This window comes from Plectropomus leopardus, chromosome 2 (genome assembly GCF_008729295.1).
Source record: "Plectropomus leopardus isolate mb chromosome 2, YSFRI_Pleo_2.0, whole genome shotgun sequence".
NCBI lineage: Eukaryota > Metazoa > Chordata > Actinopteri > Perciformes > Serranidae > Plectropomus > Plectropomus leopardus.
The window spans coordinates 10,541,939-10,568,755 of record NC_056464.1 but is presented as its reverse complement, the minus strand read 5'-3'; the positions used below and the strand labels follow the sequence as shown (position 1 = coordinate 10,568,755).

The following is a 26,817-nucleotide window of genomic DNA, read 5'->3' as shown; positions in this document are numbered from 1 at the left end:
GGATAAATATTCAAGGCTGCACAGCAGTGTGTGGTGCGAAGCGCTCATTTGGAAAATAATTCCTTTATTTTGATAGGTCTAACCCGGAAATCAAGCGTGTTTGTTTTAAATTTCAAAGTAAAAGCTTTGACCAATCAGAACAGTTGTATTGCTGCGCATGCGCACTGAGCCTTGAACTTAAGTTAACATGGAAAGGTACAACCTACAACTTAGCCAGAATTTAGCCTGCTAACGTGCGACATAGCTACCTCCAAATATACCGATATGGTGCCAGTTTGAAAGCAGCTTCATTCGTCAAAACCAGCCTGTCCCCTTGCCCTCCCAATACGTAAACCCAGGTAAGGCCTTTTTTTGTACTTTGATACGGGGAAGGTTAGCAGCTCCAACCAGACAGCTAAGTAGTTAGCTGATCACACACTGTAGGTGTTCGCTCACCGCAGTTTGTCTGAGGGCTTTGAAGGTGACGAAGGCTGCTCTCAGTGAAACATATACATGGTTAATTAGCCGACAGCCTTCGTTTCCTTTTAAGCTAACGTTAGCTGTTTCAAATGCAGTCACATCATCGTGTAACGTTGGCAAAATTATCGGGACGAGAGGTCAGAGTTCTGTCATCTCCTTACTACTGACGCGACTTACGGTGGGAGTTTGTGACATCAACTGACGCTATTACAACTGCGTAATAGTGACTCTTAATAAAGTTTGGTTTCTGTCAAACAGCATGGTGATAATATACCGGTGTGTTGCACAATCCAGCCTTCCACTGAATTTTTTGAATTTTATTTTCCAGTCATTGATTCACGTGTCAAAGCTGGAAACCAGATCATCTTAAATACAGGGTTCCCGCGGATCCATAAAAAGTCTGAAAAGGCATTTACTTCAGTAATCTAAAAATAAGGCCTCAGTTGGTATTAAAAGGTATTAATTCATTCTTTTAAAAAAAATGCTAAGATATGGAAAGAATGATTTCATTAATCTTTTTCTCTGATGTTGCATTGCAAAATTTCAAAACATTTGATGACGCCTTTTTTTTAAGTTATTGATATTTTTTTTTAATATGTAGAATTTACCAAATTCCTCTTGCAACATACTGACCAAAAAGTCATGTTATATGTTACAATTAATATTAGGGAAACATTGTCACTAACCCTAAATAGTTGATGTTCATTCATGTTTTGCGGTTCTTCAGTTTTGGTAATTTGTAAAATCTTAAATTTCATTCTGAGGGGCACTAAAAAGTCTTAAATCTAACCTCCTTCAAGCTGTAGTAACCCTGTAAATAGATTAAGTAATCAGGTGACACTTTGATCCATGAGCAGTGGTGGTGACATCATCATCATCATCATCATCATCATCATTACAGTTAATCAGATTCACCATACCAAAAACTGAGCTGTACTAGATCATACTAATTATATTTTTACTATAATTTTGGGATAAGAATTAGTTTTTTATAATTTACTCGACCTTTCAGATGTATGTTTGCATATACTGTATATCAGAGTGGTAATGGTCCTCCATAGTGAGTATGTCTCAGAGAGACTAAGTAGAGCAGAGGGTTTCTGGCATGTTTCATATCACGATTATCTAGGCTTAAATAATTGCGTTTCCCGATATTAAACATATAATCGAATTATGCTTTAAACCAGCCAAAATGGCACTAAAACATACTGGAATCACTTTACATTTTGTGAAGAGACAATGAAGTTGTTCCACAGAGGACACCAAGGTTGGAAATTATTTTTTTGTCTACCTGCCACTTTGGCTGGTGGAATCTGCCAGCCACTCAATACATTAACATTGTTTTTCTGGTGAGTGAAGCTAATTTAGCAGCCACTTGAATATTTTACCTGCATTTGGCTGGTGGCTGGTGCTAATTTCCAACCCATGAGGACACGTGTGTTTGCAGGGACTCTTTCATTGTTGGTTTCCCAGAATTCTCTTTGGGTGCTGAGGGACACAATGATAATCTCGATAATGGAAAATCACCACAATCAACTTATTGTGTGTGAAATAAAATCATCCCATCCTGAGGCACAATATAACCTGCTTGCAAGTGCGTGAAAAATGAAACGCATCCTAAAAGGTCAAAATCTCCAGCAATGCTTGAAACAGCAAGTTGTTCTTTTGTAAAAAAACAAAAATGATAGCATACTGTTGAACAACTGTTGTTGAAATTTTGACGTATTGTGATGCTTTCTTTTCTTCATTATATTGTGCTGGAAACCCCTAATATTCTTGAATATTTGACAACCATATCCTCAATTAACTGATTTTCCTTCTCTTTCTGTTTGTTATTGTCTGTCACTAAAATTCATCCACCACCTGTGGGTTGCAATGACCACAGCAGTAAACGTGATGCACAGGAAAATGAATTTCAGTTTTTACAGCAATGTTTAGGCAAAATGTCATGTAACTTATTTGCATTCGGAGGAAAAAATTATTCATCATTCTCTCCTCAAACAATAGTGTCTTTATTTTAACTCTTTAATGGTCACCTTTAGTCACAGCTCTAAAAGTGAAGCCTTTTGCAAATAAAAGAACTTACATGATAAATATGCCACTGACAAATTCCTCTTGTCTAGAGTTTGTGTTAAATGCATTTCTGATCAACATGAATAATGTAACCCGAATACATATTAGATTTCAAGCCTCATTATGGATTTATATTTTCTTTTTTTTGGACCTTTAAAATCAATCACCTCAGTCACACTGGGCAACAACGCCAGCTCACGACTGTGTGTAAACACAAGTACTTATTAATGGTTCAGTAGTACTGTTCAGTAGTACTGTGTGTGATGTGTATGCACATTCTTGATGGACCAGTCTTTGCATCATTCCAGTTTTAGAGTCTTTGATTTCCTGGTTGAACAGGCCAGAGATGAATCTGCTTTTAACCTCGATTATGTAACAGCTGAATGTTTGTTGTGTTGAACAGAGCGTCGCTGGTGTCGGTTGTTCAGGGTCTGATATATTTATTGGTGCTGCAGAGTCCTCATTTGGAAACAGTAAGAATGTTCTTAGGCTTCATTGGTATTTTAGGAAGAAAGTCTAAAAGGATATGTTATGTTCGAGTCAGTTTTCATTGATGTGTACTTTGGCGTTACTGTGTTGAGATTTTTATTTTTTTTGTGCTTGGGCTATTAAGAGGGGCCTGTGAGGGGTGTAGCATTAGAGATCATTTGTCAGTTTGGGAGTGCCACAGTGATAGTAAAAGGTGTTCTGTGCAGATTAGGCCTCTATAGCGTTCGTTGAGGCCAAGGCCATTTGGGGAAGTCAGATGAATGGATGACTAAGACATGTGGTTTCCCTGCTAAACTGGCAGCGTTTTAATCAATATACACAAGCTTGGCCAGTCCAACTTTACAACATCAGGTAAAGTCAAAATGAATCATAGTTGATGACACAAGTTCCTAAACTTCATACTGGTGCTGTCGTTGAATAATATTGAGAATATAATGTGTTAGGAATGTCATATGCATTCAGTTTGATCAAATTCTCAGCTCCTGGGAAACTTAACCCACTCTCTTTTATCACCACATACTCGTGGTTGCCTGTGGAGTTAGACAAGATTAGTGCTGACACATTAAAGGTAGTTACACAATCCAGGACTGGAATGCGGGTCATATGAGGACCAGTACAAAATGTTCCAGTATGTCCGATGCAGTACAGATAAAATGACAGTAGACTCAATATCAATAAAACCAAATCATTTCCCCTCTGTTGACACATTTGTATTGGTTAAATACTTGTAAGGTGTTTTGTTTTCATACTGTGAGACATGTGGGAGTAATCGCTGGTGATCAGCAACATCAAAGCGAGGTAATCTCTTCTGTCCACCAACAGGATGTTGTTGTTATTCTTTCACGTCTGGTAGTGAGATTATAGAGGGAAGTAAATCTGTGATCCACTGGCCTCACTGGGAAATACTTCTTTATGTTGAAACCTGCAGCCAGGTGACACGGCTGACTGAGTTAGAGGGGTGTGTTTAACAGGGATTAGACAGGCCCAGAGTGTGAGACACATGGTCATTTGGAGATTTAGGAAAGCTGTTTGGACTTGATTGAGTTTGGGAATAATGATCAGAGCAAACTGGTGTACCTGAGCCACCACCCTCCATCATCACGGGTGCCAGTCAGGGTTGCCACAGATCCTTAAAATGTCTTTAATGGCATTGAATTCATTAATCTAAAAATAAGGTTTTAATATGAATTTAATTAAATTAATCTTTCAAAAGCCTTAAAAAAGCTTAGACATGGGAAGTAGGATCTCATGAATCTAAAAGAAAATTGACATAATTTTTTTGTTAAATGATCTACAAAGTTTCTCATCTTTAAACTTATTTTGCTGGGAATTCAGGTTGTAAACTCTCACATACAGAATGAAAAACACAAAATCACAAAAAAACCACACTTGGTTGGTAAGACAAATAGATGATTATAATACGTTCATTGTCTTCTGTGTTTCACTCAGTCTTTTTACAACAGTTGACATCGATAATCTAACTTTTTCTCTAGACAAAAAAAGCTCATGTTTTGATGTTATAATGGACATTTTGGCAAAATTGTCCCTCAGTTTTGGTTATTTAAAATTGGTCTTAAAATTCATTCAGAGTGCTAATAAAAAAGTCTCAAAAACTAACTTGCTGTAAGCTGCAGGAATCATGGTGCCTGTAAAAATGTCAAAGGTACTAAACTGTAGGATGATTTAAAATACCAGTTTGGGACTGATCATGTCTTTATGAATTACAATAAGTACACAGAATAATACAATATTTGAAACCTCATTTTGTTCTATTTTGGGTGTTTTCATCAAATAACTGTCTACTGACTGCAGTCACATGAGGACGTGTTACAAATACGTCAGTGTCTTAAGAGATGCAGAAGATGAAGCATCCTGCGGCAAAGTAACATTAACTGCCACGCTGAAGGTCACATCCTAAAAAACAATGTAGAGACTCCAGTCCCTCAGCAGGTCAGAAAAAAGACACAGCACTATGACATGGTAATATAAGCTGTACAAGAAGAGGAGAAAAAGAAAAGACACACAAGACAGAAAGTGCACACAATAGCACATGATATAAAGTGATACAAAGAACAATACATAAGACAAACAATGCAACTAAAGACTACACAAAAAGTGCATCACATAAAAAACACTCTTGCACAGCTTGTCACCATAAGTGTTTTACCTTTGACAAATGATCTTATTTGTAACCAAAATGTATTCTGTGTATATCTTAAAAAAAGGTGCAGACAGTTTGAACAGATGGGAACAAATGATGGTGAGTCAGAGTCATAAAGAAACACACAGGAGCAAACAACAAAATGCTAAACCTTTTATCTTGTGTAAAAAGGGCAGATTGATTCATTTTAATGCATTTTGGGGGGATTTCTGGTTGCAATACGAGAATCACCTCACAGTTTTCTGGTAACTATTTTTATTATTCAAATACTAATGTTAGATTATTAGTTGCCACTGAGCAAAGTACCCAGGAGCACATGTTCAACCGTCAACCAAAGGAAGTGGCACTCCGATGGAAACTTTGACTCTTCACAAAGCTGCTTCAGCTTGTCTTTTACTTCATATGATCCCACAGTCATGTGCTCTTAGAGGAGCTACACTGTGTCTCACAGAGCACGGTTTTATGAAACATAGTTTGTCTGGATGGAGGTTTTGTGTTCCATTTTTGGGCAGTAAGTGAAGAAGGACCAGTGTTACAGTGAAACTGAGTGTGACAGGAAGGATACATGTAGTGGAAGTGAAACTTTGGCGCCAGTGGTCAGCTCAAGGTTTCTAGTTAATGTTTCTCAAGAATGTAGTGACCTCTCACATGCTGTTAATGTTGCTTAGTCATTTTTCATTTTTATGACTCGTGATTTTTAATGCTGATTTTTAGTTGGGGGGGGGGGGGAGAAATGTTGCACAGTCATGTCTCGTGTTCAGGTTGTTTGTTTTTGTTAAATAGGGCTGAAGTTAGTTCCTTTGGCAGTCTGGCAAAGGAACACAAATCCAGACTTTTTTAGCTTGTTAGTTTAAGATAGCAGCAAAGCTTCAATTACATGATAATTACTGTTTTACCCTCAACAGTCTTTCATGCACCTTGAGATTATGTAACTGTTATTGTCTTATTCCAGGGAGGCTGATATCCATCCCTCAAGTTCCCAGGGATCCCTCAGCCTGCCCTGATGAAGGCTGTACAAGACGGAGACTTCCTGGAAGGTAACTGCTTAAAATAACAGAAACATGACCATCACGTTACAGACACACCTGCCACGAACTCCAACTTAAACACTCAGGGCATTTTGTCAAGCCTCTTAATACACATTTCTGTGTCAGTGTGTGTGCTGGCAGAGGAGCTTGTCTTGCATCTGTGTAACCACAGCACCATGGTTTAAAGGGGAAATTCAATATTTTCAACTTGGACCCTTTTTCCCATCTTTGCGTGTCTAAGTGGAAAGAATAGTTTTTTAAATTGGTCCAGTATTGAGAGAGAATGCTGCAGCCAGCAGCAACAACACAGGCTGCAATGTAACCACTCATGGCATGTTTGCGCCATCTATTAACGTCCACTGAAAGTGCTTTTTTTCACCACTGACAGGCTCACATAGTTGCTCTAAGTGTCTGACCACTTTTGGAGAGGGTCCTCTCAGAGGTTGACCTTTTTGCTACAAAGTGAAATCCTTTTCAACAGCTCCAAAAATGCTATGGCCAAACCCACCAGACTCAATTGAAATAAACAGTAATTTTATTAGGGGTGGACAGATTATTGGCCTGGCTGATTATTAGAGCTGATATTTGGCTTTTTGCCGATTATCTGTATCAGCATTTTAACTTTTACTTTGTAACACATTAGGTAACTATTTTTATTTATTCATTTTTTATTAAAATTTTCTCTTGACTTTATAAAAAAGTTGCCAGAAACTTGCTATATATGATGTTAAAAGTTTCAGTTTTTATAAAACATTTTAAAGGAGTTCTATGTTGGAGTTTGATATATTTCAAATACTAAATATTGACTGAAAGATTTCAGTTTTATTATAAATGCTTATTGGTTCCAGATATCGGTCTCATTAGCTACTAATAATCTGTATTTGTATCGGCCCTAAAAAAAAAACAAGAACAAAATTTGTCAACCCCTAAATTTTATCATTGTAAAACACACCTTATTCAAAATTGAAAAGTCGTTTTCCTCTGTTCCAACAAACACCAACACTAGGTTTGTTGAAATAATCCCTTAATTCAGTCAGTAAGATGTGAAAATATGCTGCCTCTATACATGCTTAAATTACTGTTATTAAAATAGTCTGTTGGCTTTTGGAGTGATTTCAGGACTGTTTCTGGTTAGTCTAAAAGAATCTTACTTTTTAACAAAAAGGTCTACCTCTGTAGGAAAACTTTCTATAATGTGGTCAGACACTCAGAATAATAATCTGAGCCTGTCAGTGGCAAAAACAAACAGTAGTAGATGTAAATTGACGGTGCACCAATGCCATTAGTGGTTATATTGCAGCCTGTTTCGGCCTGGAAAATAGGCTCCAGGTAGAAAAATACCAAACTTGACCTGTAACATTTAAAAACTGATCCATGAATATATTTTCTTGAATAAATTTGTTGTCATTTGTTATTCAAGCATCCAAAAGCTGTAATTGTCATTGCTTCTTTGTGAACTTTATCACTGTGTGTTTGTGTGGTGCTGCGTTATTCGCTCAACAAAGGTCATGTCTCTCTGCGTATTATTTGTGCCGGGAGTTGCAAGCACGAGTGTGCGCATGGGTGTGTGTTTTCCACTTCTCTTTCTTCGCGGATCATTTTAAGAAACATGATGTCAGAAAGGCGTTGAGACATCTAATGACAAAAAAAAAAGCAACGATAAAGGCAGAGACTTATAAAAGCAGAGTCCTTGTTAGGAAACAGTGGACTTTGGGATCAGCAGTGAGTTGGAGATGGAGGGAGGAAAGAATGAGAAAGACAAACTCAGTGAGTAGTACGCAGGACATTTACTGGTATTTGTCAGAGATCTATATAAAATTAATCAGTGCAAGTGTTGGAATAGTTTTTGTGTTAGATTTTAATTTGCTCATATTGACTGATCTGTGGTACCTTTGATTGTGTTTTTATTAGTCATGTTCATAGAGTCTTTGGGTTTAAGATTTGAATAATGTGGCCCTTATTGCAGTGGTTTCTTCTGATCATTAAACTGGCACAAATGCTTTAATCTTAAAGTGTATGCAGTAAAGCTCTTGTACCCCAGACAAGGGTAAAAACACTGTTTTTAACATTTTCCAGAGTAAAGAATGAACAAAGCTGCTTGTTCTCGGGCAAGTTATTTAAGGAAGCTGGAAATGTCTTTAGTGGTTTCACTTTAGACTGGCAGAGCTGTTGATGTTCTGCCTGTGTCTGCTGCGTCTCTGCTCAAACTTTCAAACTTACAAGTTATTTAAAAAAAATAAATCCAGTTAAGCCAGATCCTAAATCCACTTTGTTTTTAAGTAAATTTTAATGTTCCTGTAAAATCTTTTTTCAACTTGAGGAGAGTTTGATTATGGATTTGTTAAAAAGCACCAGGTGACACAAATGCTGTTGCAAAAGTATTAGTCTTAAATAGAATAGCTTATCTAGATATGTTTGGTGTCATAATATACATGCACAATAAGATCACTCAAATCATGTTTGCAACTGCACATTGTTATCACCATAGTCTTATCCCCAAATTCATATTTGAATTGGTGGGTAAAAATCAATCAGAATGATGGTCAGAACTAGAAGAAGCTCCAGGTAATAATAATAATGCTAATAATGAAACGAGTTTTCATAGGGCACCTGAGTTGCTGAGATACAGACAGCAGAGGGAATATTAAAGGGAAATGTCTGTATTTGTTTTAAAACCTGGATTCTATTTTCCGATGCTTTTGTGTCTAAGAACTAATGGAGACAACAGTTTGTGGACATGGTCCCGCACTGAGCGAGGCTGCTACAGCCGCAGCCATCAAACAGGCTGACATGTAATCTCTGTGGGCAGTTGTGCATGATCAATGTACGTACATCAAGATTGCTTGTTTTCGTCACTGACAGGCTCAGGTTGTTATTATTAGTGCCTGAAAACATTATGGAAAGCAACTTAGAGAGAAATGAAATGACCTTTCGCTGGTCCGGTCTGTTTGTTATGTGTGTGCAACCACGTCTCCCTTAAGGAGAAGTCTCATTCTGAAATCTCGTGGACTTTATCACATTGTAAAAATCTATTAAGTATCCTTGACACTGGAAATCTTTTTAGATAACATTTAGCTCAGCTTTCTGTACTCCAACACAATGAACTCTTTACTCCTCTCTCAAACTCCAACCATGATTGTTTTTCTCCAACACGTCAGCCTAGCGAGATTTCAAAAGGAGACCTCCTTAAGCGAGACTTGGTCACATAACAAACCGACCCTCACAAGTTTGGGAAAAATGTTTCATTTCTCTGAAGGGATCCTTTCCATAATATTGTGCTTTTAGAGTAACAATCTGAGCCTGTCGGTGGGAAAAACAAGCGCTTTTAATGGATGTAACTGCAGCCTTTTTCAAAGCTGCAGCATCTTAAAATATTGTTCCCGTTCAATTAGGCACAAAAACGTGAGACAAAATACAGAAGGTTACCTATTTAACAACTGATGCATCAGTGGTTCAGCAGTGGTTAACTTCTTCTGTGTCTAAGTTAGTCTTCTGTCATCACTATTTTTTGTTTTTCTTCTCTGTGCCTTTGTCAGAGGACTCCCCTCAGGGAAATGGAGTTCAGACGAACCAGTACAGCTCCATCTCTCCTCCTGCGTCTCCAGAGGCCCAGGATGAACCCTTTTCCACATACTTTGAAGAGAAGGTGGCCATTCCTGAGAATGTCAGCCCGGTAATGTCTCACTGCCGTCACTTCATGTAAAATAAGCAGCAAAACTGATGATAGAAAGATTTGGTTCACGGCAGTCATGTACTGAATGTAGCTGTGATCATACAGATTATGAAATAGTATGTTTTTAAAATATAAGAATTACCTTATTGGACAGTTTACTAGAATTTGTTAGATTTTGGTATCAAAACATTTTTTATTTTGTAACTGACATAATTTCATATCAATCATATGACAGCATCTGTAGTTATGGTGAAATTTTGCTGTCCCTCCTCACAGGTTTTCAGTTTCCGTAAACTCTGGGCCTTCACAGGACCAGGGTTTCTGATGAGCATTGCGTATTTGGATCCAGGAAACATCGAGTCAGACCTGCAGTCTGGAGCTAAAGCTGGCTTTAAGGTGACATATAAAGTCATCTTAATGTAGACATCCAAACAAAACAACGTGGTTGTTCTGCCTGTTTACTTTGCTGGGTAATGAGTGTGGATCTAGTACAAAAAGTAAATACAAATATAGTATCATCTTAACTGGTATTTATTTTTGTCACTGCATACGTGAGGAAGTACTTGAGGAAGTGGTTTTACATGTTCTTGTTGATCTTTTTCTTTTGTTACAAAATTTGAGTTCTGTACCCATTTTTTCCCCCCTTTTTAAAGCCTTTATTCACAATTTAGTGCATACAAATGACTTGCAATGATATTTGATAAAAGTAAAAACAACATACAATAATAACAATAATGAACTCAAAAAACTTAAATAAATAAAAAATAGCTTGGCAAAAAATGAGGAAGGTAAAAACAAAAGATAATGAAAACAAACAAATAAAGCATGAATTGCTTGGTTTAAGATACATTTCATAAGAGTTTGCAGGATGAGTTCGGTTTGGCATTTATTAATTTGTGAAATGCCTTTTTCTCATTTCATTTTCTGCTTTCCTCCTTTTTGTTGATCTCTTTACCCACATGCTTTTCTCTCTTTTACCCCAAAAGTGTCATTATATTATTTCGGATGCAGGCGTTTGTTCATGTTTTGACTGTCTCTTGCTCAATACAGCTCTTTTTTTTTTGGAAGTGACACATTGTGTCTAAGCTGAGGCATCTATGGGGGTTATGGTTATTTCTATCATAATTGTTCTCATTTTATTATGATAAAGAAGTTTCAGTTTTGAATGTTAAGATGAGCAAAACATGTGCACAGGCTGCTATTGTTTAAATTTGGCAGCCTGCCCAGTTAAAACTCAATATAGGAGGTGGTGCACAGTAGGATTGTAAATCTATAGAAAGGAAATACTTATTTACTCTTTCTTTCTCAGCTCCTATGGGTGCTTCTTGGAGCCACTATCATCGGGCTGCTGTTGCAGAGGTTAGCTGCGCGCCTCGGGGTCGTCACTGGGATGCACCTGGCCGAAGTCTGCAACCGCCAATATCCCACAGTGAGCGTCCCCGACTCTCATTACACATCTTAACTTCCCTCTTCTTGTTGCACATGCATGGGACTGTATTTGTAACATTATCTATTTACACATAATTGTATTATATAGTACCTTGTATCTATTTTTTCAATACGAATAGATGAATATGTTATAATATATGACAACCTAAAATATTAGATGCATTTATATTATATTTGGATGTATGAATATATTTGTATTCATATCTGATATGCTAATATATATTTTTTACTCAAATTTGTAAATATTATTTATCATTATCATTATATCATAATATTTTATATCAATATAAATAGGGTTGTATATATAAAGGTTGTGTAACTATATTGATATTTATATACATTTTTGTATATAAATGTATATTTTTACATTTACTTTTTGTATAGAAAATACAAATAAATACATTAGTATTTTCAAGAAGATTGAGAAGTTATTATTAGAATATTGACATTCATTAGTAGGGGTAGGAAGTTTTTACTTCTTCCTACTCCTTTTCCAGCATGTTAAAATGATGATGGATGCAACTTACTTACTTTTTATTTATTTATTTATATAATATATATATTTCCTTTTTTTCTTTTTTGTATTTTGACTATTTAATTTTTCACTGCTGTTTTCACATGTTAGAAATAAAGATATCAATCAACCAGATTGTCAATAAGAGCAATCCATTTTTTTCTATTCATGTTCTGCTGCTGGTCTCTGATTTTATCTTTGATTTTGATCTTTTTCAGGTTCCTCGGATCGTGCTTTGGCTGATGGTGGAGCTGGCCATTATTGGCTCGGACATGCAGGAGGTCATTGGCTGTGCCATAGCTCTCAACCTCCTTTCTGTGGGCAGGTAACCTCTTCACTGCTCGTCCATTAAAAGTGACTGCAAACAATTTTATTGATTCAGAAAGAGTGTATGATGGTGTTTTTCTGTATTGGTGTGGAGTTACTGTAGTAATAATAATAATAATAATAATAATAATAATAATAATAATAATTAATTACTAATTAATCATAGTAATAATAATAATAGTAATAATAATAATAGTAATAATAATAATAGTAATAATAATAATAATAATAACATGTATGTAGCACTTTAAAAATAGAGATTACAAAGTGCTTTGACAAACAAGGCAAAGCAGAAGCATGGTTTTCTTGCAGAGGTGACACAAATGTAACAAGAGAAAAACACTTACAAAACAAAAATATCTACGACAACCTATATCAATCACAGTAAATACAACTGAAATAATATTTGCAGTAAACACACTTTAGTGTTAAGCCTCGACTGTGGAACAGCAGAAGAGCCCCACCTGAGGATCTAAGGCTGCGAACTGGCTCATAAGGAGTCAACATTTCTGTGATGTAACTTGGAGCCAAACCCAAACAAGCTTTGAAAGTGATTAGTAAAATCTTAAAACCATTTCTAAAACGAACAGGGAGCCAATGGAGGGAAGCAAGGATTGGGGTGATGTGATGTTGTTAAAACCTGTCAGAATCCGACTGTAATACTTCTCGTTTTTTTCTTCAGGATTCCACTTTGGGCAGGAGTCCTCATCACCATCACAGACACATTTGTCTTCCTCTTTCTCGACAAATACGGTATGGATTCACACCATCGTTTACTTATCAATCAATATCTGAAAAAGCTAATCGTCGTGGTGTTAATGCAGTCTGTATCTTCCTTGTAGGCCTGAGGAAACTCGAAGCTTTCTTTGGCTTTCTCATCACCGTAATGGCGCTGAGCTTTGGTTATGAGGTACTAAAATTTCCAATATAATTCACGTGTTTGTTGAAAGCTGGCAGATATAACTATCAGTTATTATCTCTTTTGCCTGTAGTACGTGCTGGTAAAACCAGACCAGGCGGAGGTGCTGAAGGGGATGTTCATACCTTACTGCGCCGACTGTGGGCCTGTGCAGCTGGAGCAGGCCGTGGGAATCGTAGGCGCCGTCATCATGCCCCACAACATCTACCTGCACTCAGCGTTAGTCAAGGTCAGAAATCACATTTATTTTATTTAGAGTGAACTTGTGTTATTTATAGTAATTTGACAAGATCTTTAGATTCTAGAGTTTTAAGTGGCCTACCAAACATTTTAAAATAGATGTTTATGCCAGTTTGACTCTTCTGGATCATTTTTTGATGAACCGATGAGCTGTCTCTGTGATATTTTGAAACGTTACAGAACATTTGTGTTGGCATCACACCATTTTAATACACTCTTAAAGCCAACATTGGTTGTTTGATAAAGGTTGATTATTATTCTTTTTTTTATTTCCTCATGTATTAGTCTCGGGACATCGATCGCAAAAATAAGAAGGAAGTAAAGGAAGCCAACAAGTACTTCTTCATCGAGTCAACTGTCGCTCTCTTCGTCTCCTTCCTCATCAACGTGTTTGTCGTAGCCGTCTTTGCTGAGGCCTTTTACAATAAAACCAATATGGAAGTGGTGGGTATACAGTATTAAGAATCCATTGGTCTTGACTAAATGCTGCTGAAGCTTGTGTGGCTCATTTTGTGACACAGTGGAATAATTGTCTGATTAGCTCACAGTGTCCAGAGCCTCAGGTTGTGGTTTATTGTGTGTTTGTGTCTGTGTTTATGCAGAATGCAGTGTGCAATAAAACCGGCAGCCCTCACACAGATCTCTTCCCTCTCAACAACGGCACACTGGAGGTGGACATCTATAAAGGGGTACGCTTTGTTATCACCGCAACAACAATAAATCACAGTTGTACTGACGTGGTAGAACACATTACATCATTTCCTGTTAGTACAAAACAATATATCTATTTTAATACATCTGGATTATGTCAGTCAAATCAGATTTGGCCGTTAAATATAAATATTAGACAATTTGGATTTTTTTTTTAATTATTTTTTTTTCCAGTTAAAGTCTTTTGGCGGGTTAGAATAGGTTAGCGCAGCCACACTGCGCATGTGAGCAGCGCTGCTCCGGTACGGCGAGCTGCAGCTCATCTGCTGTCCACGTAGAGAAAAGGAGGCTCAACAATTTTTTTTCTGTCAGATGTACGTAATTTCAGAAAAAATTGTCAGTGGAAGTGTTTGTATTTTTTGCTTATCGTATTGAAATTGTACCACCTTTTGTTGCAGTTTAAATGTCTTTAAAAAATGATGTTACGTTTGAATATTTATGTTAAGCTCAACGCCTCCTGCGTGCATGTAAAACAAAATGCAGCATAAACGCCGTCTGTGTGAACAGCACATGGCATGAGAGCCACAGCAGTTCAGTGAGGAAGCCGTCATGCGCTGCTCGTGTGTGCAGCGTGGCCCCGGAATAGGCGGGTCATTCCCGCGCCAGCCTAGGAAACACAAATTCCCTTGTTGTACTCATAATGTGTTATATTTATATATTGTATGAATTTGGGTACTGGAAACTCTACAGTATTAAATATCTGTATCTTTTTATATTTTAAGTGATGGATAGATGGATTTTGTATCTCTCTGTCTGTTCAGGGAGTGGTCCTGGGCTGTTTCTTTGGCCCTGCAGCCCTCTACATCTGGGCGATAGGGATCCTGGCAGCTGGACAGAGTTCCACCATGACAGGCACTTACTCTGGACAGTTTGTTATGGAGGTAAGACTGCACATTAGTTATACACTGGGAAAAGGGTAAAAATAAAAACTGTGTGTATGCTCATATTTTTACTTTTGTGGTTTTTTGCGAAGGGTTTCCTGAACCTGCGGTGGTCCCGTTTTGCTCGGGTGCTGCTGACCCGCTCCATCGCCATCACGCCTACGCTGCTGGTAGCCATTTTTCAGGACGTTCAGCATCTGACAGGGATGAACGATTTCCTCAACGTGCTTCAAAGCATGCAGGTCAGGGGGAATCACCAAGGACAGTCTTCGCAATTAATTCTGTCAAAAAAAATCTTTAACATTAATACCCTTTTTCACAATCTGCAGTCCAGTTTTTAAAATACATATTCTTCTTTTAGTGTTACTTTGTGTTCTACATAATACTGTAAAAATACTGACTGACTTCTCTTTTCATTCAACAGCTTCCATTTGCTTTGATCCCAATTTTGACCTTCACCAGCCTGACGTCCATAATGAACGACTTTGCAAACGGAATGTGAGTGAAATGTTTTCTTTGTTTTAGCATCAGCTCCTGACTCAGTATTTTTAGGATGTTTCAGGATCAGAATCAGTTCAGTTTTAAATTTAAGAAGTGAAAGGTGTGATCTCTTTCAGTTTGCCTGCCAGTTTGGGAATTTGTTTGTCTTCAGTTATTCATTGACAAATCAAATGCAACTTGTTTGCTCAAGGTCTGAGTGGCTCCAGACACGCTTTAGGAGCGTTCATGTTTCATGATGCTGTTTTTAGGCAGATTGAGTTGTGCAAACTAGTAATTTACTCAGTTATGTGAGTGTTTAGTGTTTCCAAGAAACCGTTCATGTGAGTAAAAAAACATTATTTCTTAATGGTCTAAATAATCTGCCTGTTTCTTTTAGGGTGTGGAAGATTTCCGGAGGCATCGTCATCCTCGTAGTTTGTGCCATCAACATGTACTTTGTGGTGGTTTACGTGACTGCGCTGAACAGCGTGCTGTTCTACGTCTTCGCTGCCCTGCTCTCCATAGCCTACCTGTGCTTTGTAGGCTACCTGGTGAGTCAGATTTCTGCAACATTACATTTGTAATTTTTAACCTTTTTTTAACAAAGTCAATGATTCTTTGAAGTACAGTGTAAAAGATTTGTGTATAGTGCACTACCTATTAAAGTGCTTTTAAATACCAGTTCCCAACTAACTCATCTTCATATGTGAATTTCCAATTTTGAGAACACACACACACACACACACATTAAGGTGCAGACACGTCTGAGTACAAACAAAAGCAGTTCAGGTTCATCAAAATAAGACTTCATTTGGAAAGGAACCTCCCAAGCCACTATTTGTATATCAGTTACTCAGCCTGTGTTAGGTTGAATTCACGCAGACAACCTTTTTTAGCATGACTCCACAGTGAATGAAGAATCCAAAAACAGAGAAAATTATTAATAAATTGATGTCATAGAGGTCCATGTTTAACAACAGCAAAACTCTATTAGAAAAACGTTTCACAAACTCTCGTACCATTTATGCAGCGTAATCCACGTCTCATTTATTCAGTCGTACGCTTTGTACTGCTCAAACAGCCAGCTCTTTCCGTCAGGGAACTGAACTAAAAGTGACACTTTTATATGCTCTCTTCAAAGCCAGACTCCACTGACAAAAACAACAATTGTGCCTCGCTGAACACGGGAGCTGCTGATCTACAACTGACATGACCTTTCAGTCTTTTTGTATTATTGTGTGACTGGGTTGGATCCAAACTAACCCTTTAAAACACCAAGGTCACACAGGAGCACAAACAAAATAACTAAAACTTCATGCAGTGGTAGACAGGCTGCTCCCGTGTTCAGTGAGGTAAAATGACTGTTTTTGTCAGTGGGGTCTGGCTTTTAAGAGAACTTTGGAAAGTTTCACGTTCCAGTGAGTTCCCTGTCGGAAACGTGTGTCTGTTTGGAAAAGCACTGAGCATACAACTTGATAAATGACACTTGGATTGTACCACACATGTTGTGTGAGATTTTGTGTACAGATGCTTTGATATATAGTTTTGCTGTTGTTAAACGTAGACCCCTATGATTACAATTCATCAGAATTTTTCGTAATTTTGGTATTCTAAGTCTACCATGGAGGCATGTGAGAAAAACGTTTTCTTCACAAAATTCAATGTAACATGGGGGAGTAACTGATTATTTAACAAGGCAACAGTAATCCAAGGTTAGAGGAGCTGTTAATCTGATTTTGAAGATCTCAACTGCTCAGTATAATTAATATTATTATAAAAAGATATTAAAAACACTTTTGTTCATTGGGATTTTTTTTCAATTAATTTTCTATATTCAATTGCATTAAATATTATTTGTTTGCATGATGACGTTGGAGTGATGTGGAGTTAAATTTTGAAAGTGGACTGCGTTCGGTGTTAGTGTTTAGGTCTTCTGTCTCGCTGCTGTTTTTGTGAAAAAACATATTTCATGAATAAGCACGCATAAACCCGGTTGCGTCTTGACATCTCTCTCCTTTGTCGTTGTCTGCAGGCATGGCATTGTTTGGTTGCCTTGGGGGTTTCCTGCCTGGACTTTGGCAGCAGGGTAAGCAATCGACCTGCTGTGTTGATAGAGGAGCCGTCTGAGTACGACTCCTAGAGCCGAACAGGACAGTAACCACCAGCATTTCCTCTTTCCTCTTGGACACACTGAGCCCTGTACACAACCAAGACTTTTCTAGCTCATGTAGGGATCTTGAAAGCACATCTCCGGCTAATGTCACGTGTTTATTTTGTGTAGGGCTGGGTATTAGAATTTGGTGCTATTTAGGTACCCACTGAGCCAAAGTGATAGTACACCAGCACGGGAAATTCAAGGGCAGTGTTTTATGCTTGAGAAGACTTCTAAGGAAATCTGTGTTCATCTTTGAACAAATCATTTGTTACAATCCTCAAACTATGTTCACCCCTGCTTGTAAAGCGACATATTGTGACGAGTTTATGCAACATCTAACTCTAATGTTGATTAACCCAATTATCTGAATATTTAAACGAAATTTACATAATCTTTTTTTTTTTTTTTATAAAAAGTCATCTAGACTGAGCAGCTCAAAAGAGCAGCTCAGCTTTTATTTTTGCTCCATCTTTGTGAAAAGACATTCCCATCAGCCTTTTTATTTTCACATACCTTGGTCCTTATGAGGAGGATGACACTGAATAACAATTAAAAGTCAGGTTTTAGATTTTTTAGAGTTTTTGAGTTCTAATGATTTTAGACTTAAAACCACGGGTTTGTTTACTTGAAGTTTTTCTGCCTTTCGATGGAGCGAAGCATCACAGAGGAAACACACGATAAAGCCAGAAAGGAAATCCAGTTTTCTTCAGGATGAAAGGTGCAGTCAGCAACTTTTATCCAAGACACTTTTTGTCAATTTTAGTGAATGTTTTCTCACAGTCTACGAGCTGCACACTCTGTGTGTGACTGAAAAAACACCTGGTGTTTATACACAGCTCTGGCTCTGTAAACGAGAAACAAAGTGGCTTAGATAAAGAGACACAACACTATTCCAGCCAAACTAGCGCTTGTGCTCGTGCACAAGACAGGAGAAAGGACGTGGATTCATAAAGAAAAAGGCAGTGGGCGCCTGAGCGATGGTAAATCTGGCACATGATGTGTATTCGTTTTGGTGTTGAGTTCAAATTAGTGGTGATGAAAATCTTTCTGCCAATCTTTAGAATTTGGACTATAACAAACTCCAACACAAACTTTGTTTAAACGCCTTTGGCGAATGTTTAGTAAAAACTGAAACTCTCAACATCCTATACAGCAAGTTCCAGCAACTTTTTTTTTTTAATGAAGTCAAGTGAAAATTTCATAAAAAAATGAATGAATAAAAATATCTCACTGTAGTTTTACAAAGTAAAAGTAAAAGTTCCTCCCACGCTGACACTTTTCACATTTTAATTAATTTTACCAGCGATCATTAAATAAAATGCTGATACAGATAATTGGCAAAATGCTAACTATCGGCCCCAATAATGGTCCAGGCCGAAATCTGTCGACCCCTTGTCCAAATAACGACCATAATCGCTGACTGCACCTAAAATAACGTCAAAATGACCACAGTTAAAATGATATCAGCATTTTTCTTTTTATAAAATAAAGAGTTTGATCACAGAAATACATCATAACACACACATGTATGAAATATCCCATGTTTGCAATACAGCAATAATGGCTGTTAAAGTTAGAGGCTGAGGTTAGACTGTTATATATGTTCACAAACTAATATCAGCATGGCTGCAGAATCTTTCTTATTTTTACTGTTTTTTTCCATTAAGAGCTGACCCAACTATCTACCCAGGGTAGTGTTTTTTTTTTAAATCTTTTTTTTCCGGATTCTTTCCCGTTCCCAATGGCATGCACTAATGCTCTGTTATGATTTCTACTCCGTCTACCTCAGCTCTGTGTCTGTAGCAGTTTGATTCACTGGATTTCACATTTAACAATTCATATTTTTTTTACGAGATTATAACTGTCATGTAATTCAGAAGAAAGTTGCGTTAATCCTGTTGACTGTACCAAAATTCACCAAATAATATCCAGCCCTAATCGTGTGAAAGAACCATTTGGTGTGTGGTTTTGAGCTGATTCTTATTTAACATGTCAAAGACGCTAAAGGGACGTGTTTCAATTTGTCACATCCTAGACACCTCTTCCTTTTTCTGGTCAATACAAGCAAGTCTGTAAGTGAGGGATTCGTAATTTCCTTTTTTCTCTCTCTTTTTTCTTTTTTTTTTTTTTTTTATTTGAGCCTTGTATTGGCTTAATTGGAGGACCATTGTTGTCTGAATTATGTTAGAGAGTTCACCTGTTCATTTACCTGTGCTGCCTGATGAAAACTATTGTGTGAATGTGATAAAGACCCAACTGGTAAATGACAGTTCCAGAAAATATTACATGAAAATATTAATTTGACAGTTACCAGACTCCATTCATATGCACATATGGCTACAGCCTCATCCTCGTTTAGTGCCTAAAGAGTCAGACAAGTGATCGTCAACACACTAAAGTCAGCTTTCTTTTCTTTAGTGAAACCAGTACAAACCTCCGCTCCACATTTTCATTCAGTATTGTTTTCTTTGGGTCAAAGCTTCACAGAAATGTATTGTAATATAATTACAATACATTACATATTACAATACATAAGGTTATAATTTCTGAATGAAAATGTGACTTATTTGCACTGCTATGCAGAGAAGGAAAGAAACTTCTCATGTGGTAGCTTAAATATAATGTTGCAGCTGTAAAGACAAAGCTGTGTTTAAGGACAACTGGGAAGAAAAGTTCAAAAGAAAAGTCAAAACAAGCACAGAGGAAGTCGAGATTATTCAGAAAGCCCCAAATCACAAGTTTGTCTCGGAGGGTTTTGCAGCCTGTAGTCTATCTTTGGACCTTCCAAAGCAGTCATTTTGTGAATTATCCTCCAAAAATGCCTCAACTCAGAATAAAATACAGTTAAGTCAGACTCAAATGTAGGAAATCTTAAAGCTGATTCTGGTGCACTGCATCTGTTAATTAAGATCTAGTGTATCCAGCTCTCCGCACTGATTTATTAAGACCTCCTTATGGGAATGAATGAAAAAGTTTTGTTCTTTTTTACATCAGAAATGTTTGTTTGTTCTCCCTTCTCAGTATTGTTAGTTTATCTTTAAATTTCTGTGTGTTTCTTTTTAAGAAAAAACCTAGGATTATTATTATTAACTAGATTTTTAACAGGTCTACTGGGCTGCAGACATACTTAAAAGTCAGAATAGGGATTGATACATACCTGTTTTTTAATAATGCAGAATGAATTAAGACTTATTCAGGAAAATTAATATTTCATATTTCAATATAAGTCAAATGCCACCATTTCCACCCTCGGACTCCTTCACACAGCTTTGTATTTATCTGTCAGACACGGCAAACACAACTGTAAGTCTCAGCAGTCTGATGTGGAAATCAATATGTGGACATCAGCATTCCTGTTGGTCTTATAAAATTATCCAAGTAAGCACATGATTAAGTAAGATGTACAATTTAATCAATATATTGGAAATTAACTTGAATACAGTTCATACAGCGATCACAGTGAAGATCTCAGGTTCTCCTCAGAAGTTATCATATTAAATGTTCGTTTTCTTGTGGATCAGGTACACTTTCAGTTCTCAAAAGCTTTCATAAAGTTTCTCAAGTATGTCTGAGTAATGTGACGTCATACTCTGTCATATAAATACCTCACTGGCAAAAAAAGACAGCAAAAAAAACCCTGGCAAACGCACATTTGAACTGTTACAGAGAGAACTGTATTGTATTAATATAAACACTGAAGTTTTATCACTAATTTCTGCTTTGTGGGATTGAAAAAATAAGTGTCTATCCTCATCCCATGTGTTCCAAATAAATGGGAAATAATGGATATAAAAGACATTTGTTGGTGTCTTTTCTCATTTATGTAAAGAAGGATTTATGAATTATTTCTTTTAGGTGTTAGTCTATTTTAATTATATAATAATTGTCTTAGTTATTATGAATAACAATACTTGATACATTGGTAATCAAACCTCATATTTGGAAAAAGAAAATGTAAGTAGAGAAACGCTGAAGCTTAATTGGCATTTTTATTAAGACGTTAATGTAAATAAAGCACAAAACTTAATAACTTTACTAACTCCACAACCTGCTTATAACATAGAAACAATGTAAAATATTTTTAAAAAAACCTGTTAGACACAGTTTAAAAATGAACCTGTATACATCCCTCTGTCCTGGATTATAGAGTCAAAGTCAAAGTGGTTTTTTTTGGTTTTTTTTTAAATTGTATACAGTCAGGGATAACAGAACAACATGGTAGGCCATAGAAATGCTCTTTTGCAGGACTGTCCAGGATTAAATGAGGAAAGTTGAGTTTGGAAAGTATCACTTTGACCCAAAGGTGAGCACCCTTAATTAATCTGTAATCATAAAACAATCAAACTTAAATTGTAAGCTGATTATACCCTGATCAAAGTGCAGCATTGATTGTGATGTTTTCCTTCTATTGTATATTACTTTTCCGTATGTCTTCCAAATTACAGTACATTAAGTGCATCTGCAGCCTCTGGGTTTATATTCCATGGGGGGGGGGGTCATTCAGAGGTAATTATAAGTGTCTTGCTGTGTGTTTTTTCATGTAACGAGCATAGGCTCATATGTTTATAAAAAAAAAAATCATTTATTTAAATTATTAAATTAACTTAACCACTGCCCCCCCACCCCGGGTTTCATTACTTTTAACAGTGCAAATGGTGAAATGATACGGAATGAAGCTTTAATTTTTGAATACTGTACCATGTGTCAGTTTATGAAATTATAATGTTTACAGTTTTAACTTTTCTTCTCATTTTTTTAAAATAATGTTCTCTATTAATGAACAATGTTAATGGTGGTGATGTCTTTATTTATTTTATTTAAGTGCTCTCTTAATCTCTGTTTTTAAATGTTGTTTTGTTTGTAATCCGTGTCATTGTGTTTTTGTGAAGCCAAAGACAATTTTCCACATTTTGGACAAATAAAGATTTAAATCTAATCTAATTTTATCTTAACTTTATATGAAATCCTGTGGAAAAATCATATGAAAAAAATGTTGATAGGTGATAAAATAATACTGCGCTGATTCTTTGACTAATGAAATCATGTCTTCTCTCTCTTTCAGATGCAGCTGTCGCGGCACACAGACATTTACCTGCTGAGTGACATGGACACTGACACGCTGGTTGAGCGATAGGAAGATGCTTTGTGACCCGACCGAAGTGTGGGACCACAGAAACTCGGCCAGTACGTGTTCTTCTTCACCTCTCTGTGCCTCGCACGTATTTAAAGTGTCCTTACAATTCACAGTGTGGTTCAACCGCAGGTGTCTCAGAAGCCTAAGCTAAATCATATTTATGCAAATAATGGTTAAATATATCTGAGAGATTTAGACAGCGACACAATAACTTATAAAGTTCTGGACTAAACGGTCACACCTCGTTGTCCAGTATATCATGCTTTGCCAATCACAAACTACTGTGATGAAATGATCGCTTTCGATACAGAAACTGCAAAAATGATTAAGTCATTATTCCATATCACTGAGATAACAGTCTTGAGTTCTGAGAGAAAGTTGCCAGTTTTTTGTTTTTTTTTAAGCCGATGCTGCACTACAGATGCCGCAGGCCTCGGCTGCCAGCTGTAAGTTTCATTTAGTTTCTCTCTTGTTAAGCTGACATCTCACACACACACACACACACACAAAAAGATTTTGCCATTATCACACAACACACACTGAATGCTGTATGATTTATTCATAAAAGGAAAAGTCACAACAACAAAGCTCTGTTCTGGTATTCACTTTTATTTTGCATTTGGTGGGGACTAAACAGCTGTCATTTATCCTATTTAATATTAAGATCAAATCTGAAGTGCTTTAAAACATTCATCTGACTGTTAATATAGGACAAGTAAATAGTTATAATTAACATACTGAATATTAATATAACACTATAAAAGGTGTATAAGGCATTTCTGTGTGATTAGTCACACTTTTGCCCGTGTTATGACAGTTTTATGTCATTTTATACACAGTTATGCAATCCATTTTAGATTTTGAAAAGTCCTTGGTATATTCATGACGTTTTGAGGACCGGTCATAAAGTATTTTGCTAGCTTTTCTTTTTTTTTGTGATATGTTTATTTTCCTTTAGATAAACAGTATATACGCAAAACACACAAAACAACACGATTCAACACAAAACGAGACAAAAAGCAAAACCTCGTGGTGATCAAAAACCCCCAAACCTAAGCCATGGTTCTCCATATCATATTTGCAGGACACAAGGATATCATTGTGAATTATTAAAATAAGGCCACCGTGTGTAGGATTTTAAAATTCAGTTTCAGTTGTCCTTTGTGGTAAATCTAAAGACACTGCAGCAGTCACTTAAGGCTACATTTGGATACATGTGTTCACTATGTATACATTCCCATTTAATGAATTCATGAACATCGGTAATAAAATTGCAATAGAAGTTTATGAAGTTTATGTTGAATGCAGCACTTGGAGTGTGTTTCTGTTGGAAGCTGTCATAGACATCTTATTCATCAGTTCTTGCCAATTTTGAATATGAATATTTTGGTATTATTTATTTTTCCTATAAATTTCCCTCTGAATTAAGCATGGGTCGGTTTGTTTTCAGATTTGTTTATTTATGTGTAGTTTTTTTTTAATTTAAGTGAATGTTTAGTTTGGTTCAAAATGTTATTTTGTTCCGCTTCAGCTTTTTGGGGAGTCAGCAGCAGGATGCCTTGTGTTTTTTTTTTTTTGTTGTTATTAAGCCAAATTTGGGTTTGATGTGTGCAGAAGGGCATTAAATTATAGAAAAATGGGGCATTTCATTTCTCAACTAATATGAAAGAAAAAGCTATAAATTGGCAGTGTGGTGTGAGTGATTGAGGTTCTGTAAATGGTAAATATGAGAAGTGACGTGTTTGTATCATGAACAGCAGCATGGGACTTTTTTATCTCAGGGCTCCTTCCGTACAAAACATGAACAACTTCGACTGTTTTCAATGGGGCAGACGAGTTTTTTTACAGAAAGTAAAAAACAGTGAAAAGGTTACAGAAATAAAAAGAGATCAAAGTTAACAGAATTCATCATGAAAAACATCTTAGAGGTATAATTGTGCGCCGCTGGTTTGGGCTGTTAAAAAAGCTGAAACTTTCCGTTGACCAAATACTAAGTTGCTCTTGTACGTTCTATAATTGCGGTGCAGACGACCACAGTGCCCCCTGTATTCACCGCTGTGCCTCATTTCTAGGATCTTTAGCACACTATTCAGTCAAACAACAACAACTACAAACAAGTACAAGAACCTCACATTGTTGCAGGAAGAATAACGCAAGTCTGAGTAAAACAGTCTGATTACAACCACAGAATCACATAAAAACGTGCTCTGGGTTGAGGTATAGTGAGGCTGATAGTTCTTTCAAAGTCAAATTTGCTATATTTAGATTTCCTTTCTTTTAGCCATTGTGTTCTGCATTTGCCATCATACTTTGTGAAAGAATTAAATTTTTCTTAGGAAATGTAAATGTAAATTTTTTCCACTGTGAGATTTGTGACTAATTCCAAGTTTAAAATGCCAAAAATATAAATATTTGTATAGTAATTTCACTCCTGACAAAAAAACAAGCACTTGATTACAAAAGAAATGGGCTGAGGTGTAATTAAAAGTGAAAAAGTTGACATTGTAAGCTGTAGAATGAAATATTTTTACATTTTGGAGGACCGATGATGGGATCACAGCCGTTTTTGGGAGCACAGGATTTTGGGAGCATTCACTAAAAGAAGAATCTAACTCGTTTATATTACCTTCTGGCTGTGTTATAAACAAAATTCAAATTTCATTCTCTTAAAAACATGGCAATGTCCTCAGTTTATACAGTATTTTTTTATTTATTGCGGCATCATTTGTTGGATAGAAGTGTCTGAATATGGGAACACCTGTTGGGATTGTCACAAGTTATTTTCTGATTCCATGGCCACACAAAAGATCGGTACAGAAGTGTATTGTAAGTTAGGTTAAATATGTTATTTCTGATCTGATTCCGTTGTACAGTATGATACAGTATTGAGATCCTACTGAAATGGTGGTTTTCTAATTATTTTTTGTCACCAGATCTGCTGTTTTAAATGATCTGCCATCTCTGATATTCGTTTGAATATTGTATTTCTATGTTGAATAAACAAAGTAAGTACCTTTGAATACTGTGCGCCAAAAATTGTTGTTGTTTCTGAATCTTGGTTATTTTTCTTTTAGTGAAAATAATGTGACAGAAATTCATCTCAGGCTCAGTGTCGGGTCTTATTTTTTTTTAAATCTTTATAGAAAAACACTGTAGCAATAAAGCAGTTGATCACAACCATTGTTCCGTATTGGACCCCTTTTCTATCATTAAGTAAACTAATAACCCCTGATTAAGTGTCATATGTTATGGATATTTCATATTATGTTCAATGCATAGCAAACTGCGTGAAGTTTACGAAAAACAAGCAATTTGGCTGAAATTTGATTATTTTTTGTAAATATTGCCTTAGAGATGAGTTTTCCTGATATTTTTAGTAACATTTTTTATGTTATTGTCTATCATGTAAGCTATATAGGCTATTATTTGATACATTTTTAACAAACAAATATTCAATGGGCTTCTTTTTTGACAAATTCAGTACCTATATTCTTCTCTATATTCTGGTCTTGTCTGGACCACTATTGTTTTAACTCTTTGTTTGTTTTAACTCTGTATTTCTCTAAAGCAGGATGAGGCTGTTTAATCAAGAGTGAAGGCTCTGTGAATGTAGCTTTAGGGCATTTCTAGAACGTCAGGACATTTCTCTGATTTTAGGACATTTCTAGGATTTTAGATATTTCAAGGATATTAGGACATTAGGGACAAGCTCTATTTTTATGCTGTTTTATTCACTCTGGCACCTTATTTATACTAATAGTACAAAAACAGTTTCCAGTGTGAATCACTTTACTTTTGAATGTGAATTAGAAAATGGTTGGGGGGGCAGATGTGGTCCGCATAGCTTTAAGCAGGGCCAGCGCTTGGCATAGGCGATATAGGCGGTCGCCTAGAGCGCTATCTGCAGGAGGGGCGCCGCCACGCCGCCAGTCCCCCTTGGCCTCAAGGGAAAATAATAATAAAATAATTTTCTACGCCCACTGGCGCCCTCACTTAGTGTTTTCTGTCTAGAAAAAAATATATATATTAACATTACAAATAAATAAACAGTGACATGTTCCTAAATTATGTGTGAGCACGTGATGTGTCGTTATTGGGTGCGGAGGTGCGGGTTAGGGTTAGGG

General features: G+C 36.5%; 1 protein-coding gene across 2 annotated transcripts; it reads left to right on the top strand.

Annotated features, from left to right (window-relative positions):
• The first annotated feature begins 165 nt into the window (after positions 1-165).
• LOC121953415 (natural resistance-associated macrophage protein 2-like) lies at positions 166-25,713 on the top strand. Of its 2 annotated transcripts, XM_042500496.1 has the most exons (17): positions 166-338; positions 6,135-6,219; positions 9,747-9,883; positions 10,160-10,279; positions 11,193-11,312; positions 12,065-12,171; positions 12,856-12,926; positions 13,016-13,083; positions 13,166-13,321; positions 13,618-13,776; positions 13,935-14,021; positions 14,805-14,924; positions 15,017-15,166; positions 15,349-15,422; positions 15,802-15,955; positions 17,437-17,490; positions 22,622-25,713. In XM_042500496.1, the coding sequence occupies exons 2-17, from the start codon at positions 6,186-6,188 to the stop codon at positions 22,691-22,693; spliced, it is 1,683 nt and encodes a 560-aa protein (XP_042356430.1). In that variant the 5' UTR covers positions 166-338; positions 6,135-6,185; the 3' UTR covers positions 22,694-25,713. The 2 variants fall into 2 exon arrangements, with proteins under 2 accessions (XP_042356430.1, XP_042356438.1); XM_042500504.1 differs by lacking the exons at positions 166-338; positions 6,135-6,219 and adding an exon at positions 7,838-7,977.
• Positions 25,714-26,817: the final 1,104 nt, after the last annotated feature.

What these genes read in the sequence shown, in the direction of transcription:
- LOC121953415 (XM_042500496.1), top strand. Translation starts at nt 6,186, where the DNA reads ATGAAGGCTGTACAAGACGGAGACTTCCTGGAAG. An exon ending in GCAACCGCCAATATCCCACA is followed by an intron (nt 11,313 to 12,064) that starts GTGAGCGTCCCC and finishes GATCTTTTTCAG; the next exon opens with GTTCCTCGGATCGTGCTTTG. An exon ending in TGCACTCAGCGTTAGTCAAG is followed by an intron (nt 13,322 to 13,617) that starts GTCAGAAATCAC and finishes CTCATGTATTAG; the next exon opens with TCTCGGGACATCGATCGCAA.